Below are 19300 nucleotides of genomic sequence, written 5' to 3' on the forward strand. Positions count from 1 at the left end.
TAAAAAGAATCATGCGCTATCTTGCAGGCACTTCACAGCTTGGTTTATTGTATAGTGGCAGTGGTGATCCACATCTTACTGGATATTCTGATGCTGATTATGCTACAGATTCAGAGTCTAGAAGGTCGACGACAGGGTATCTGTTTATGATGAATGGTGGACCTGTCACTTGGAGCAGCCGTCGACAGTCTTCAGTTGCTCTTTCAACGACAGAATCAGAATACATGGCTTTGTGTGATGCTACAAAGGAAGCTATGTGGATCCGCCAATTCCTGAACCAAATCGATGAGAGTAGCAGCCAACCTTTGAACATATATGTAGACAACCAGAGCGCTATAAAACTGGTTAAAAATCCAGAATATCACAAGCGCTCAAAACATATAGACGTCCGATACCATTACGTCCGTGAACGGTACGACGCTGGAGATATAACCGTCACATATGTCAACACAGAAGACCAACTTGCAGACGGTTTAACTAAGCCCCTCCCGAAAGACAAATTTATAAGATTTCAAAACAAAATACTGATTTGAACATTTTTATTCAGTGGGAGTCATTATGATTATTATTTTATTGAATTCGAAACAACCATGAAAGTTGCAGTGGGAATCACTGGTGTTAGAAGCTATCTCTCTGTTATTTTTTTTTTATATTATTTTTTTGTTATATCCTACCTAAGTGGGAGTGTTAGAAATAGGTAGGATTCACAATACGTTGACTATACTCTTTACATTATTATGGATAGTTACCATGGTGTTTTTATAAACAAATATGTCTTTATTAAAATAAACATACAAGTGAAGTAACGTGTTTTTATTATAACAGTTTTTATAGGTTAGTTTAGGTTTAGTCTTATTTAGAGTTAAGTTTATTGATAGTTTATTTTTAGTCCTAATGTATTTAATTGTTAATTTTAAGATGGCAATAAAATATACTAGTATATCCTAAAATAAATATTTTTTGATCATTTCTTCTAGGTTTTGTTATATCAATGCAGTTTACTTACAAATAAAAAAATTCTGCTCGTCGAAGTATTGGGTTTATTTCATTTTGTTATCTAACCAGTTGAAAGAATTTGAGTAAATATATAAGGCTGAAAGGCTCTCCGGAAATTCCAATATGTATTTCTCGTATTAACTGAAACACGATAGTCTTTAAGAGGGGTTTTCGTAAAATGATTTGTTGAAGTCTGTATTGATAAATGCTATTGTTAGAATATAAATTTACTACTCACTCGGAAAAGCCCTTAAAGAAAGAATATCACATGTATCGTTGATATTATTTCGGTAAAATATATTTCGTTTACTTTTGTAAAAAAATGTTTTCCAAAAAGCCGCTACCCACTATATTATTAAATTACAATTTGATAAAGAAGTTATTTGAAAAAGAATAAGTAATACAAACTTATAGCGTAGACGTAAACTTGTCTCAGCCACATTATACAAAGATAGTCGTACGAATATGGATTGGAATAATGTTATTCAATATATTTCTTGTATTTTTTTTTTGTTAAGAACAACTTGTTACTAATACTAACTTGTTACTAACTGGTTACTGATACTCACTAAGCTAAGGGCCTGACGGACAAGTTCCTGATTAGTTTCTCATAATATGGCCGGTTGCAAAACATTAAGCTCTAGTAATATTGAAAATGAAAATTAATTAATAACATTAGGTTAGGTTAGGTTACATAAGGGTTAGGGCGAGGTTACATAAAATTTTAAACATCAATACAGGATACACATATAAGTATATCACATTTGTAAGTTATTTTTTTATTATACTTAATTTTATTGGGGTAAATCCACAATTCACTTGGAAGACAATTCTGCAAGAAAAATATTTGTCTTTGTCATAAAACATTTTACTAACCAATATTTTAATCTACTTTTAAGATTATGGAAGGAAGGTACATCCTATTCCCTTTTGTTAATGTATTTCAAAATCTTTTGTTACGGTATAATGTTCAGAGTTATTTTAAAATTGAATTTGTGGTAAATACATCACCTACGTGCATCACAGCACCTGACTTCGTTTACTCACTAAACTGAAAGTACATAAGTACTAATATTAATATCATTAATTTAATAACAATTTTATATCCAGTTCGATGGATTACATCATAATGATGTTGTTGTGAGATATCTTGCACCCTGTCTTGTACCCTGGTTTACTTATTCATGATCTGTTGACAATAGGTACTAGGTACTATACATAGCTAGCTTATTGTTTGAGCTAAGTACACAGTTGGATGATACAACATTATGTGCATTCTGATTAATTGGAAGGATTTTAATGTAACCCCGAATGGGGCTTCAGAAATGCATGTACTGATGTACGTTTAACTACAAACAAAAGAGAAGATAAAAGCTTGCGTAGGACTTTCTATGAGAAGGCTTCTAAATAAATTATTTTTACTACATCCTTATGTTAGTTGTATTTTATAAATTCGCATGGGACGTACATTTTCTAGGAATGCATAATTATTACCAGAAAACAGATTTTACTGCGAAAGTAGTGTCTCTGTCTCTATCTTTCTGTTACCTTTTTACGCTTAAACCGCTGAACCGATTAAGATAAAATTTCATACAGAGATAGTTTGAGACCTAAGGACAGACATAGGACAGTCTTTATCAATCATCATCATCGTCCAGAAGATGAAGACGCGGGTAGAAACCAGTATATTATATCTCAGGGAATCGAGCAATGCATTGATAGTGATATCAATAGCGAGAAAATATACTCTAGCCTAATCAAGATAAAAGGTTGTTGAGAACACTTTATCTGGTCAGAGGGTAGTGTCTAATCGATTAAGCTCGGGTGTTATCGAGTCCATCTGGTCGGCCCTGGAGTTAGCCCAGGAGACGGGTGTATTTTATTTTACATCATCATTTTAGCCGGCATAAAAAGACGCTCCAATTTATTCATGTGTACACATACTGTGTGTCTTCATGCAGACTGCCCTAAATGTATGCTGCTGCGTGGTAGAATTATACAAGATTTTAGAGGTCCATTTACGGGAAAGTGGAGTGGATTTTTCTGGGCAAGTGGTAAAGATAGATATTACAAAAAAAAACATTAATTAAATATTTGTCTTTATTTTTGTCGACAACATACTCGTACACGAGTACTTAGTTTTTATTTTGAGATTACATTTGGTCCATTACCAACATAAAATTACGTGAAATCATTTTCTATGACTCGATAAAACAATTTACATCTGTCTGTCGGACTATTCATCCAGACGACCCGGGGATTAACGCCATTATCCTAGTTGTGAACTTGTTTCACGGCTGCTTAGATGACATAGTCTTATCTGTACTGACTGTTTGATCTCGAAAACTTTGAAAACGGTACAGACAGATGTCAATTTGTTTGTGATAGATCTCTCTTGACGGTTTTTGAGACCATAAAATTAGCTGACCTTATTTTATTCTTTGTAATTAATTGTTAAAGAAAATCGTCGATTTTCTTAAGCGTTTGGGCCCCTTGTCAAGTTGAATGTATAAATGTAATATATTTAGGAAATTAATCATTATAATTGCTAGATTATGATAGTGAAAACAAAACCTCAAATGAAACTAGTATTTTGAGAAATCTTGCAAAAACATGACAAGAAAAACTTTTATACAAAAAGCATATCTTACTCACACTATTATGGCTTTTTAAAAGAAAGTAGACAAATTCTGACAAGTAAATGAAACTGAAATCGTAACGTCATAAAATAAAAAGTTATATTTTAATCTTTTTCGGAAGTCCATTGTTACTTCTAAGGAGAGTGAACAGAATGATAACTGACCATTTTAACAACTCTTTCAACAAAATAAGGTATATTTAAGGTTGGCGTTGCAGGCAAATATTTAATAGATTGAAAATTACTTTCGTTTAATAAAAATGGCATGATATTGTCGTATTCGTTTAAATCTCCAAACTTTGACCATACATATACCGGGTGTTTCCTGTAACAGGAGCAATAAATTAAACTGTAGGCTGTACTCCTTAAACTCATCAACATTTGTTCAGCAACTTTTATAAATAGCTTACGTTTTAATTTTTATTACACATTGAAGTTAATTCTTAGACGCAATGTATTGCGAATTTTGTTACGTTTAAAGCGTGACAAGCAACGTCAAACACACTGATGTTAGCGTACATTGAAAATAATATTAAATTTGTATGAAAAAGATAAAATCTAAAGATTTCATAATTTTTAAAAGTTCTTAATCAAAAGTTATATTAGGAGTACAATATATTGTTTAATTATTTGCTCGTGTTACAGGAAACACCTGGTATAGTCAAATAAGTAATTTCTAAAGTGCTTATTTTAGGCACATTTATAGCCAATTTGTATTTTAAAAGTAGGTGTATATAAATAAATAATGAATGACACTACTGATATTTTGAACAGTATCGAAACGCACTAATGTCAGCTATGACTAATAGCTTCCCACCATATAGTTTAGTGCAAAGAGAATATTACTCCTTGGTGAAAAAACCTCACGGTTCAGATGAAGTTAAACCTAATATCAATGCCAAAGCCGTTGACAACAGCAACGCTTTTTGTTGCTGTATCTGTACGCAAATGTACAAACCCTCCTTACGCGTTCATTGAAATGTATTGAATTTCGGAAAAGAACAATAAATTATATTTTTATTATGTATTTCTAATTCTCGTTTCAATTACCCCCAATATTACGACTATTTTGTGTATTAAAATGCCTATTGATAAATATAATAGTATGAACTTTTATACGCGATAGTACCAAGTGGGTTAGAGATTTCGAATGTTATTTTTTGTTTCAATTTTTATTGTTGTTTTGATTTTTTTTTATTGTATCCGACTCCGACTATTGCCAGGAATAGATCCGACAGTTAGAACAGCACGGAATGGAAGCGCGGCGCGCCTGAGCGTTGTTCCGTACCTGACATCTAATAACATAAAAAGACATGCTCTGGGCAAGAGAAACAGTATGATGATTCCCTACAAGTGTTACCTACTCTTACTTTAGTGTTTCTCTTACCAGATAGTTAAGGCTAGATGCTTCATAAGTATTCTTATCGTTTTATTTATTTTTGTTTGAAAATGTATCCATATTGTTACTGGAGTCCGTCTGTACCGTCTCGTACCTACTTCTCGTATTCATTACCGTTTTCATACAACAAATAAAATGAAAATACTTACTGATTCCTGATAGTTTCTGCATCAATTGCCACTAAGGCATACATACGTAATGAGCATTTTAGTCTCCATTAGCTATAGGAACGTTCTACGTCAAACGGCCGAAGTTACATCAATTCTTGTTTGTTAAGGTTGGTACAATAATGTGTAGATACTTTGATTATGTATATTTAATCTTTATTGAAAAAAAGGGAACACAAACGTGACAATGGTGGATTCAGTCAAGTTGGAACTTTCGATATATATGAGCCCTTAATTCTAATGCGGATCACGGATAATCGGACATGACTAATATTGTCACTCATTTGTTAAATGTTCTTCTACCCATTTCCATATTATCTTATGTCATAACTTAAAAGTAATGACATTGCTTCTAATAATATTTGGTGTGCATATTCATGCTTTATAGTAGGAAATCAGAATATAGGTATTATATTAAACTCTAAAGGATATACAGTAAAAATAAATACCTAATTCAAAAAGTTTTTTTTTTGTGTTTATTGTATATAACAATAAATATTTTATTTATTTAAGTACAAGACAATATAAACATTCTAATTCAAAAACAAGAAACTCTTTGTAATGTTATTTTATTTACCCATATTCCATCAATATATCACCGGCTTCAATTATTTGCTTTATTCACTTCATTTGGGTTTTTATATCGGCCATTATGCTAATGACTGGTTAGACGAAAGACATCAAAATGCTTTTATTCAACGTATAGGCGTTATGCGTTACTCTGCATGTAATGGTAGTCATAAGCATTAATTCACTTCGAAGTGTATTTCGATGAAGTCGATATACTTTTCATATGTTATGTAGGTACCGCTACTTGGCGTGCTTTTTTACAAGCTTTCATTTAACTTGCCCTGTTAGTATGTACCTATATGTATGTTAGTGTGGGTCAAATCTTGAAAGTTAAATTTGACCCACTTCCCGTTTTCCGATTGAGCTGGATTTTTGTATAAATATGTAAGCCGCGGGTGACAATACAATATTATGGTACAATCCAGCTGATCTGATGATGGAGACAGGAGGTGGCCATGGGAACTCTGTGATAAAACAACGCAACCTGATTGTATTTGGAGTTTTTAAAATTGTCTCGATGGGTATTAGTTGCCTGTGGAAAGAAAAGTACAGTTAGCGATAAAAGCTTGTGCCAAAAACTTATCATTTTATCTTTAGCATTTGGCATTCCCGAGTATGGATTTATAGTACTTGTAAATTCTGATTACTTTTTTTTAATAATAGACATATTAGGATCATATTTTATTAGCATTCGTTTTTGTAAATCAAGATTTTTGAAATATTATAAACGTTCTTCTGCAAACAAACTTGCTTCTAAGATCCTGGAGCACTGAAATAGTAATTGCCGAAAACACCTTATCACAATATTGCAATAATAACAAAAGGTACCTGTTGCAATTGAAACTGTCGTAAAAAACAGAAGCTAAGTAATTGAAACCAAAATATAGGATTCTAATCGAAATAAAATCTTATCATAGTGTCTGTGGTTGTTGCCTGAAAGCACTCTAACCTAACGCGGGGTTAAATAAAAAAGTTACTCTATTGACGCGGGTTTATTGTGTTTATTTGTTATACCTGTTGGCTACTCCACTTCGCTTCCGGAAAATAGTCCGACATCGACAGGGTTTTTCGAAAGAATTCTGTTTAAAGGATCGTTCGTTGAACTGTTAAGTTAAAAAGTTATTCAATAAATTAATGCGGAGCATGCTGCCGGCAATATAACCACGTAGCGATTTCTATGACAATTTATTAATAAACAGATATTTTTGTAATTAAAAGTAGTGACAAACATTTATTAATTTACTTTTTATTTGTGCTATGTGTGGTCGGTGCAATACAGTGCGACCAAGACACTCCACACACTTTAATAAAACAATAGTCGTCGGCACTAGTTAGATATACTCGTAGTGTTACTGCATTTGCCAATTTAATACACTTTACGACTAATGTGTTTTCAGAAGTACTTTCTTTCAAAAATGAATTTTGACAAACTATCGGCACTGTACCTAAATCATAAAACATTTTGTATATACACAATAGGTTTGGTTTAATTACCCTTAATCAACAATCTTTAAAATATAGGAAATTTCATAATTAGATTGCGTGACAAGTGACCTTTTTGTTTAATAACTGGAGTGATTTTAGGCACAATAAATCTGTATTATCTAATATTTATTTATGAATGAGCCCAGCAGAGTTATGGAAATGTGTATGTTTCTTAAATTTTAAAATGTGATGTATTTTAAGTATTATTAAGCTGTATAGTTGTAGTACAACACACGAGAAAGAGTAACAGACTTAATACACTACTTCTATTACTAGTCAAACTTTGAGTTGAACAGAAACATCGTTTTTATTTGCAAGCAGTGCACAGTGTAAGTAATAATATATCATAATTATATTGTCCTTGCTATGCTGCCGTGATCAGAACGTAGGTACCTAAAATATCGCGTGGATCGCGGATGATATATTATATCATACAAAACTAGACGCCTTTACACTTCTCTGTTAGTTTTCAATCGTATCGTTGAAGTTTTGTATCAGAATCGGCTCCGAGAATTGCGTGCGTGGCTGTCGAATTTCGCTCGGATACTTTATAGTCGCGTTAACGTTTATGACGTCGAGTCTCCAACGACCGTTCCTCGAATCGAACGCCGCCTTTGGCACGCATCTATACTGGGGGATTATTCTTTAACGAACTGTCGGGAAAGTCGTATATTTTGTTATTTGAGATCCTTATTCGACACCGATATGGCGGCAATAACAGGAACGCATTTTTCGTTTCGTTTTTTCGTTAATAGAGTTGATATGTTGTACATTCCTTACTTGTCAAAGTATTAAGTCTTACCACAAGGGTTAAAGATTAAGTACTTTATAACTGTTGTAACATAGATTTCGCGTCGTATGGCTATGTATAACTGCAATGATAAAAATAAGGTCCTTAATTAATATCTCTAATAAATAATCATTTTAATTCCTATAGTTCGTGTCATCTACGATGACGCGCAGATTTGTCAAATCTAACCTTTAATATCTTGATAATACGAGTGAAGGCAAGCGTCGTCGTGCATGAAAATATCCATACTTATATATAAATGCAACAGTGTCTGTCTGTTACCTCTTCACGCTTAATTTGCTGAGCTGCTTTAGATGAAATTTGGTATGAATATAGTTTGAGACCTGGGAAAGGACAAAGGATAATTTTTATCAACCATGATCATCATCATCGTCAGCAGACGAAGTCGCGAGCAGAACAAAAACAATCTCAGTCAACTGAAACGTATTTACTAGGAAACCTTGTTTAGCGAAAATCGATATAGGTACATGTTCCCTTCCGATTTGCACAATATGTAAGACGGTGACCGTTATCCATCAGGCGACCCATCGGCTTATTCTCACTGCTATTGCATAATAAATATTCCTGTAAAATTACATTTACTCAGGTGTTTGAAGGGTTGCTTATAAATACGTAAGCGCTAAAAAGTATTTCACGCCCAACGCCTTATTTTTTATACCGCAATGAATACTAGGTTTTATGAGCGTCGTCGCTGAGACAATAAATGTTGGCTAACTTTGCTACTCCTACTAGTATATTTATGGAACCCTTTGTCAATGAATCAAACCATAAAATAAAATTATCTGTTGTATTTTACAATCTCTACTAATATTATAAGTAAACAAAATAAATAAATATTTGGGGCCAATCTTACACTGATCGACTTAGCCCCAAACTAAGCAAAGTTTGTACTATGTGTACTACGCCACGATATACATGCGTATACATATATAATAAATGTGCCCAAATAGTAAACTTTTGTAAGATTGGCAGAAAAGACGCCTGTGTTTGGTACGTTTTTACTGCACTGTGTATTGTGGATAAATATATAGGTATTTTGACGTAACTAAAAAACAATAGAATCCAAGTCTCTAAATCCTTTTAACCACGGTGATGTCTGTAGGGAATCCGTAGTGGGAGGCAATCGGGATTCACGCAAGTGACCCGTTGCCTGTTTATAGCTACTATAAAAGCTGTATACTAAAGTGGGGGACATGGCAGATACAAACCCATTCCCCCACTAAAGCTATAGAGAATTCCGGCACTTTATTATCTGGAGCCTATTATTGTTTTAATTCCTTTCACGTATAATTAATATCTTTGTTTATAAAAAAAATTATAAGTTCACAGTCGTTTGAATACACTCACCAAAATAGTCTCATAAGTATTGACGCTCTGCTCCGGTGGAACACACGAAACCTGTATTTGGAAAATACGTACGTGGGTATAAATATAGGTATAATATACCTATACCCTTATTCCCTTATTTACGTACATTATCTGCTGAAAATGTAAAAAAGAAGAATAGAATCGCTACTACGGTAAACACACGTGAAAGAAGTGTTGACTGATTTCAATAAAAGGAGTTAAAAAATATATATATTTTTTAGGGTTCCGCAGCCAAAATGGCAAAGAGGAACCCTTATAGCTAGTTTCATCATGTCAATCTGTCCGCTCGTCGTCATTTTACTTAAAAACTAACCCCCTTATTCATAAACGTGCACTAAAGTTACGATGCCGCTGATCATCGTTTGTCCCTTTCCATCATACCAATACGTCGGAAAGGGACAAACGATGATCAGCGGCATCGTAACTTTAGTACAAGGTAAGTATTTTAATGAAAGGGTATTCAAAATAAGTGAATTTTGTGAGCCGTTACTTAGTGTAGAAGTTAAGAGGGAAGTATACCACGTGGTCGTCCATACAAAAAGAGAAAACGTGTTTCCACTGAACAAAACTAGATTTAAATAAGTTTTTCTTTATTCCAAAATTTTCAAAACATTTTTTTTTCAAAAAGCGAAACCTATATACTTAGAATATAGTATAATGAAGCGATCGACACCAAAATCAAAATGATTTGTACGGAATTCGTTAGTGGAAAACGTTTGTTTTTCCGAAATGGAATTTAATAGAAAAATTACCATTATTTCGCTAGATTTCTAGGAAGATCTAGGAAGCTGTTGAACCATGCGTACAAAAAAATGCTGAATTAAAAGGACGTAAGTGCCGCGATGGTACGCCTTTTTTGCTTGCATGGCATTTTCCTATCGTATACATGTAGGTATTGTAGATAAGAAACCCTCCATTACAATTCTCAGTCTTATTTCAATTTCTGCTTCTGGAAAAAGTAGGAATTAAATATTATGCTAGGCTGTATGATGCTGTTATTATTGTTTAACATACGTATGTTATTAGATACGTTTTATCCTAAGTCTACTGTTTTCATTAACATTCCTTCGTTTTCAACGCTTAGGAACTAGAAGGATGTAATGTGGCTAAGTCACGGGGTTCTCCGAATAGCTTAAATACTGGCAAAACTCCACACTTTAAAGCATTGTAGCAGACTGAGATAACGCGCGAGCCGAGCTGCTGAATTGGGGCAAAAGGCGTTAGTAATCTCCACCTGTATGTGCTTAGTATCTATCTACATTTGTACATTTTGAATTCGTATTTATAAGAGTATTCGAAAACTTTAATCAAATAAGGTAGCAAATGGGTATGGTATGTGATCTAGAATAGAAGGCAGTCTTTTGTAATAATTGGGACCGTGCGAAGTGCGTGGTGGGGGTAAGTAAAGCAATCCCAGCGCATAAGGTGGTAAAAATTACAACTAACTGCGGATAGCGTCTTTAACATTTCGTACAAGTGATATGGCTCGAAATGAAACTGTGATTTACGATTTCTCCTGAAATATTCATTTTAATTGTATGGAGTAAGGGACCATTGTAATCTGTATGAAATGCTTAATATAACTAACGTATTTAATTTGATAATTGTTAATAATGTATCTATGTAAATAGCTTTGCAAATGCCACATATTACGTGATCTTTTCCTAGAAGTTAAGAATGGGTATAGTAAGTTATCCTTAAAAGATAGACATTTAACAACGCGGACTTTTGGAGACCTCTGAATGAAAAATAACCCCACCATACATTGTTATTATAGGTCAAACGGATTAGGCAGCGTTTTCGATTAAAGCTCCTAGCCAGCGTGATTTTTTCCGACAACATCGTTAATTGGTTAAAAAATTTACCTAAGCCTTCCTCAATAATCACTCTATTGATAGATGAAAGTCGTATGAAAATCCGTTCTGTAGTTTTGGAGTAGTTTTATAAGATGTAGTGAATTGACGTTTTCTCCTAGACTTACGGACACTAGGTTGCGTGACAGTCGTGCACATAGCGAATAGGTAACCTATTTCTTATGTATGTATACATCATACTAAGGGATTATATGGGATGGAAGACATAACGTATTGGGTTAGTAATCGACAATGTAATAAAGTGTATAGGTTTTCTAAAATTAATAATTTATTAACACACTGTAAAAAATGACTAAATTAGATTTCTGGTCGGGCATAACGTTATTGAGTTACCTACAAAAGTCATTTATGAAATATATAATATTCGAACACTGTTATAGAATTTTGTATAATCAATTTAATTTATCTGTTAGTTAATTTAATCTATGAAATATTTTGTTTTATTACCTATTGAATGTACGCTGGAATTATTTTAAGCGGTAACATAATCGCCTCCAAACCAAATAATAGGTGTAGTGGTCTGGTTAGTTAGTAAAATATTACTGATACGAGTATTACATAATATACCCGTTTCGATTTATACGAGTATGGTGTTACCTTTTGAATACAAGTTTCAAAACTATTTACAAAGAGAGGATTTAAAACGAAAATATTAAATAGAATTGACTTGCCTTTTTATGGTTTTGCAATATGAGAGATGTGGCAAGGAGGGAAATTATAATTGTTTGTTCCTAACTAAATACAGTTCAAGTAAAAATGAGCAAATCGTGTACTATTCTACTGCGTGGTATGAATAATAGAACGTAAACATTAATTAAATGCTTTTTTGCAGCATACGGCAACCTCGGCAGCGTGCTGAGTGCGCAGGGTCGGGTTGCGGAAGCGGAAATCGCGTTCGAGAGGGCGCTCAAGCACAGACCTAATATGGCCGACGTTCATTACAATTTGTGAGTATAATACTATTACCTCCCTAAGAGACTTGATACCGTATCAAAGACCTGAGCTTAAACTTGTTTTGATTATATCACAAGTTAATTTATTAACTATAATTCGTTAAGTAATAGAAATCTTTAACAAGGGGGCAAAGTTGTTGTTTAACCGCTCAGGCTAATATTGATACCCGAGCAAGCGACAGATTCCAAAATTAAACCACAAGCGTAGCGGTTCGAGATGTGGAATCTTGAGCGTTGCGAGGGTTTCAAGGCACGAGGGTTAAACAAACTTTACCTCCGAGTGAAACACAAATTTTTTCACCTCATCAACGCAAGGAAAATACTAACTATGATATACTAAAAAAATCTTACCGAATCAAATCCCAAAGAACGTAATAAAAAAAATTATCATTCAGAATCATCATTTAAAATTTTTACCAGCTAACATAAGGAATCAACTCAAAATTTGCATTTGATCCATATGCGGGGCAAGTTTCTCATTAGTTTTTGAACAATCAAGAGAGTCTTCACCAGTAAAGTTGGTGTAGTGAAAATTAAATTGACATTCTTTAAAACAAACTGCATTAATTAACCACACGTTAAGATGTTAATGAAGCAAATAAATATGTTTTAATTGCGATGGACGATTAAAACGTAGTTTTACCCGGCCAAAAAAAAAGAGTCGGACATAAGTTAGGAAAAAATCGGGGACGGGAGTTTGGTGCTTCACGGCCTCTCGTTTAGTGACATCTGCTGCTGTCGGCGACGCGTGTAATCTGTTTGGCCGTTTTGAGTGAAAAACGCATTTGGCATGAGAGTTGATATAAAAAAGTCTAAAAATAGGTGAAACTATTAAGTTACCCCATTGAAATGTTTAGTTGACGATAAAAAACAGATTATCGTTAAAAGCGACTTTCGGATCACTGTCGATTTCCTTGATCATAATGCGTCATTAAAAAAATGGGACATTACCCGCATCTACGCTGCAGAGGCAATGTTACAACAGTAACGCTGTTGCAGTCGCCATCAAAATTTAACTTCAACACATTCACTCCCAGCGCTAGGCGCGTCAAAGTGGTACAAAGCAGAAAAAACGTGTTAGTGGCTACGTTCGTAGCGCGTAGCGCTCACTGCCAGAGAATGTGTTAAAACTAAGATTTGATATCTATACAGACTATTTTAACCTAATCATACTACCTTATTTCTATTTTAGTTATAAATAGACTCGAATAATCAAATTCAGACCTAACTCCGATTCGATCTATTCACACTTTTTATGCGCTGGTTGTAAACATCATATTTTTTTTCACGTTTTCGAAAACGCGACCGCATGAACCACTAGAATATAAAACAATTGAATATCCATAAGTCATTTATTTTCATGGTAATTTGTATAAACTGAAAAATCCAGTACATATCCATTGAATAGGGTGGACACTGTAACAGGAGGAAATATTGTATTAGTTTGCACTAAATCTGCTCTACCTTGCATAATAACCGTAAATGATATTCAAAAACTTTATATACCTAGTATTTCTCAAAAGCAGCCCGGATTCCGGTGGCGGGGTTTTTCAGCCCCAGTGATGAACTAAATGAGACTTTGGGACCTTGGTGTCAGGATGCCCATAGGTTATTTAATGCAATAAAAAAGATGCTCCTCGACACCACTCGAGACCCTAGGGCTGGCTCATTCCTTGGCCAAAGAATCGGCATTGCGATTCAACGGGGGAATGTAGCCAGCATTATGGGCACCCTTCCGCAGGGGACAGATTTGAAGGACTTTTTTTGTTAGTTTTAAGTTAGATTTTATTTATTTGTAATTTATTATATAAGTCATTCTTTTTTTAGTTTCAATTTTGTCTACTATATAATAAATTAATTAAGTCTCACTAAATGTCGAATAAAGTGTTATCGATAGCAGGCAATTTAATTCTAGAAGTAATAATATTATTGAGTATTAGTTCCTTTAATATCTATGTCCAAGCCTCTTTGGTTTATTCTTATTGCAACGGTAAATATCTATTAACTGTAATCATTATGACAGTAATTAAAATTACATCGAATAATCATTCAATCATTTGATTGTAAAATTAATTATAACATATATATATATATATATATATATTAATTTATAGTCTTCAGAATTTTTTTAGTCAACGGGAAGTACCCTAGATATTTTGATTCCCTTGAGACTTCCCTTTGAAATGGCCGTATCTTGTTTTACGTTAACGTAGAAATTTTATTTTATTTTATTTTTTCACAGCTTCGAGGGACTGTAGACCTGAGTATATAGTTTTAATTTCAACTCAATACTTCAACCCATTCCCGAGATAAAGGAAATCTATACATGTGTAGGGTTTCGTTTTTTCCTTTTGAGGTACCATAATATTATCGACATCGACTTATGAAATGATTTCATCGTGTAACATGATTGTCCTCATGTCAAACCAAGTTGCACCCGTCAAACTGAGGTATGTAATGAAATTAATGAATGAGTGGGCCAGATATCGTTTAAATATTAAAATTTTAGAGTTAAAATTAAATCATAAATATTTTTTTCATCAAATTTGCTCAGAATAGTAGGTATTTCACGCAAGTTTAGAGCGAAAAATAGCAAAAAAAAACATAACAGGAAATTGTTATTTGATTTACAAGGGGGCAAAGTTGTTGTTTAACCGCTCGTGCTAATATTGATAACCGAGCACGTGAAAGCTTCCAAATTGAACCATGAGACCAGCGAGTGGTTCGAGAAGTGGAATCTTGAGTGTTGCGAGGGTTTCAAGATACGAGAGTTAAACAAACTTTGCCTCTGAGTGACTAACGTGAAAAAAATACTGACTATGAAAAAAAAAAACCAAATCAAATCAAAATCCACGTCATAAAACAATTATCATTTAAAAGTGCTAATAAGGAAACAACTCAAAATCATTGCATCTGATTATACTTTGCCCCACATGTGGATAAAATGCAACTTTCTCATTAGTTCTTGGAGTTGTAGTTTTAGTGAAAATATACTTTTTTTGATTACGTAATTAAGTAAATCATATGAACTGAGAAGGTTATACGTAAAACATTTATTTAAAATCATTCTACAAATAAGTTTTAAGTACTGTAAAAATACTGATGTTTACTATTTTATAAATTTTGTTTATGATTTAAAAAAATTTTTTTTTAATATAGTTTACACAATTTTAAATTGAGGCTGTATACGGAATGAGTCTTTGCCTTTCTTGCCTTTACGTCAAAATGACGGGCCATATCCTATAATTTTACCGCTCCGCTACGCTTAGCACATCGTGTTTTTATTGACTCCCGTTAACAATTTTGTCCATACCGCAGAATATGTAACTATTTCTTAAGATCAAGTTACATACTTAAACAGCTTTCAATTTTTTTTTGTAATATTTGGGTCAATTTTGGCGCTATTTGTAAGTAATTTCGGCCTCACTTTCAGTGTTTAATTGAAAGTAAAGGGAACACTATTTTAACAATATAAGTAAATGTGTCATAACTAATATTTAATGAAAGCCATTAACTTGAAGTACCACTAATTTAATATCTGCCCATAAAGTGAATCAAGTATGTTAATATTCGGGCTAGCTCTAAGCCCGTTCGCTTGGAATTCCACTTTGTCCCTATACTGACTACGTATGTATCCTTTATGAATAGAACGTGATACCGCGATATCAAAATGGTTTTGTATTAACTGGAGCGGAACGAAATATAAGATGGTGACCGTTCATTTTGGTTTGCAGTCTATGAGCACATAACTGTACTTAGGTTAATAATACCTATTACTGTTGTACGAGTACAATATAATTGTGCATATAGACATATTATGTTTATTCTATTACCTATATTTAAAACTTTTACGCTAGCACTACTGAATGCCTAGATTGAGTATCTGCAACGGTTATAATTCCAATTTTCAAACACACTTTAATGATCTACGGTACACTCATACAGTTGGTTATTGTAACAAAGCTATAAGTCTGCACAAACACACGTTTGAGATTCAGTATCAATATTACTAAAATCATATTCGAGAATTAGATTTACAGTTGAATTTTTAGCATTAATTTAATAGTTGAGTAAAGATAAACGGCCCGATTCGAAGAATGCAATACGATAACGATAAGTTCTGGTTTAGATAAGTTCTCATTTAGATATCGTTTGTAGGTATGTCGTATAATTGACAGAAACAGATCGATTCGGGCAACCAATATCACTTTGACGTTAGGAATATCGTAGATAGATCTTATTGGGATCATAGCGGAATCGAAATAAACGTCGATTTTGACATGTCGTTTAGTTATCGATCTTTTAAAGATCTTAAACGTGTTTAACGTGTTGTTAATCATTCTTCGAATCGGGCTGAAATATAGTTTATTATTCAAGTTGGTATATTACAATAAATAAATATCATAGGACATTATTACACAAATTGACTAAGTCCCACAGTAAGCTCAATAAGGCTTGTGTTGAGGGTACTTAGACAACGATATATATAATATATAAATATTTATAAATACATAAATACATAGAAAACACCCATGACTCAGGAACAAATATCCATGCTCATCACACAAATAAATGCCCTTACCAGGATTTGAACCCGGGACCATCAGCTTCGTAGGCAGGGTCACTACCCATTAGGCCAAACCGGTCGTCGAACAATGCGCTTATAAACGTCAAATAAAGCTACACCGGTTCTTACTCTACACCCGAGAAAATTTAAATCCCCCCTCAATTGGAGGAGGGTATACTAATATGGACCGGCAAGAAACTCGGCGGACACATCTTTTCAAAACATTACATCTTATAATTAACGTGCATTATTAAATAAGAAAAAATACAATTTAGATAACCTACTATAGAAATCATGCAATTACATACAGTAGCTACTTTCCATTATAGAAATGTAATTAAAAAATATATACTTATGTACATTAAATCATACAAATACGCAGCTTTTTCAGAAAACATATCGAATTCTTACAAAAGGAAAAGAAAATAAAATTAATAAAGAAATGAGAATATACATTATATAAATCTGACTGATTGCTATGAAATACCTACATAGTGGAATAACTACTAGTAGAATATAATAGTAGTTGCATTTGTAGAATCAGTAATGCTAAAAAAGAAAAAGTTTGGTTAACATTTTCTTTCCTTCAAATGGGTCATATAATATTATAGGAACTCTTTCTACTCTCAATTTAATTTGATAAGAGTTAAATAGAGTTAACAAGAAACCTAATGATATTATTAAAAAGAAATCACGTTGCCAATCGTTCATTCGCAAAACAATGTTTGCAAATCGATATTCCATTAAACGATATTCGCCATAGGTAAATCTAAATACCCAGTATTAGAAACCAGCCCGCGTAGCCAACATGCAAATCGTTAACGCTCCGTAGCGTAGTCATATCTGTCTATCACTCTTCCATATTACTTACGGCTCGATTCGAGATGTTTCCTGAAACAAGAACCACTAGCTGAGTGCAACACAAGTAAGTTAGTCCTTCTCTGCATATGCATAATTTTTATAATATATTGTTATTATATGTTATATTTATGTATATATATATATATATATATATATATATATATATATATATATATATATATATATATAACATTGTAAATAATGTTATTAATGTCCAAAATTGTAAATAGTTTTTTAAAATTACTTTTATAGTTGTCATTTCTTTTGAATTATTTTTCTCACTGCACCCACATTCGAGAATTTCTGTTTTGCCCTATGGTTGACTGGTAGAGAATGCTTTAAGGCATTTGTACTTATTTTTATTGTGCAATAAAGTTTAAAATAAATAAATAAAAACGTCACTTTTGACACTGACACTGACACATCCAATCCATATCGTATCTTTAGAAACTGTTTGACGTGTCTTGAAGTTCGAATCGGGCCGATAGTGCGACAGTGACAGTTGCGTTTCGTTTACTACGGGGCGTTAACGATTGGCATATTGGCTACGCGGGCTGTATAACCACAATATGTAAGTGTTTTCATAATGTAGGTTATTTTTTCAAAATAAACATGACGACGTGAAAAGGGGCCAGCCCTGCGGCAACCATTTCCGATAACAACAAAAGTTTAATGTACTCAAAGGGTTTTTTAGTTTACCCTCTCCGAATGGAGAAATAATAATGGCCGTGTCTTTTCCTTCGCCCCGGGGACCTAAAAGGCAAAAGGTCCAAACCCTTATTACGGAGTTGGCGCAAGCAAATATTTTAATAATACAAATTTTATCATACTTTACGGATGTTTCATTTCTTGAACATTTTGGTTGTTTGCTCCATGTTTTGCATCTAAATAGGAAATGTGATGAGAATTACGTACAAATGAACTCGTTTATTTACAGGAGCCTTCAAAGCATGGTAGCGTGACAATGAACATAATTCCTCACTTACGTACTCCTTCAGTTAAAAATAATGAGAAACTTACTAAGCTAAGTAAGCTAAGGGTACATACGAATAAGCACGAAAGCAATTTATAAAAAGAGCGTACCTATACGTAAAATGAGATACATACTCGTAAATTCTTAGATCAGGGCATACTTCTAATTTAGTTTATTGCATTTCAATTCCATCCACTCTAATGTATCTTTTTTTTATTAATTTTGTGACAATACGATTTATATCATTATTATTCGCGTATATAATAAAGAACATGTTCCACAATTTTAGGGCACGAAATCACTCGAGCACGTAGCAACATGTCGCTCGAGACTTTTGCAAGAACATGCGGCGTGGATGATCTATTGTGACAGCTGTGTGCCGTGAGAAATTTTCTCAAATAGTTCTTCTATACCTTTTGCATGGCTAATAAGATCCATATTGGAATAGCGGCTACAAAATCAGTGCACGAACTGAATTGCCAACGGCGAATATAGCAGAATCATTGCCAAATTTTGTAAGACTTCCAAAAAGATTAGCTGCTGTACGAGAACTTGACAATTTTATTGGATTTTAAGAAATGTACCAAATGTTAAGTTATTATCGGGCTGGATAAGATAATTGCAGCAGTTTTGTTTTT

The 19300-nt window shown here is 33.4% G+C and overlaps 1 protein-coding gene across 2 annotated transcripts in view; it reads left to right on the forward strand.

Moving 5' to 3' along the window:
• LOC133534704 (protein O-mannosyl-transferase TMTC2) overlaps positions 1-19300 on the forward strand; it is a 159808-nt gene that overhangs the window by 102915 nt on the left and 37593 nt on the right. For both annotated transcript variants that reach the window (XM_061873938.1, XM_061873939.1), the window contains exon 5: positions 12141-12255. In XM_061873938.1, coding sequence (XP_061729922.1) covers positions 12141-12255 — 115 coding nt within the window. The remainder of the gene's footprint in view (positions 1-12140; positions 12256-19300) is intronic.

This window comes from Cydia pomonella, chromosome 2 (assembly GCF_033807575.1).
Source record: "Cydia pomonella isolate Wapato2018A chromosome 2, ilCydPomo1, whole genome shotgun sequence".
Classification (NCBI taxonomy): domain Eukaryota; kingdom Metazoa; phylum Arthropoda; class Insecta; order Lepidoptera; family Tortricidae; genus Cydia; species Cydia pomonella.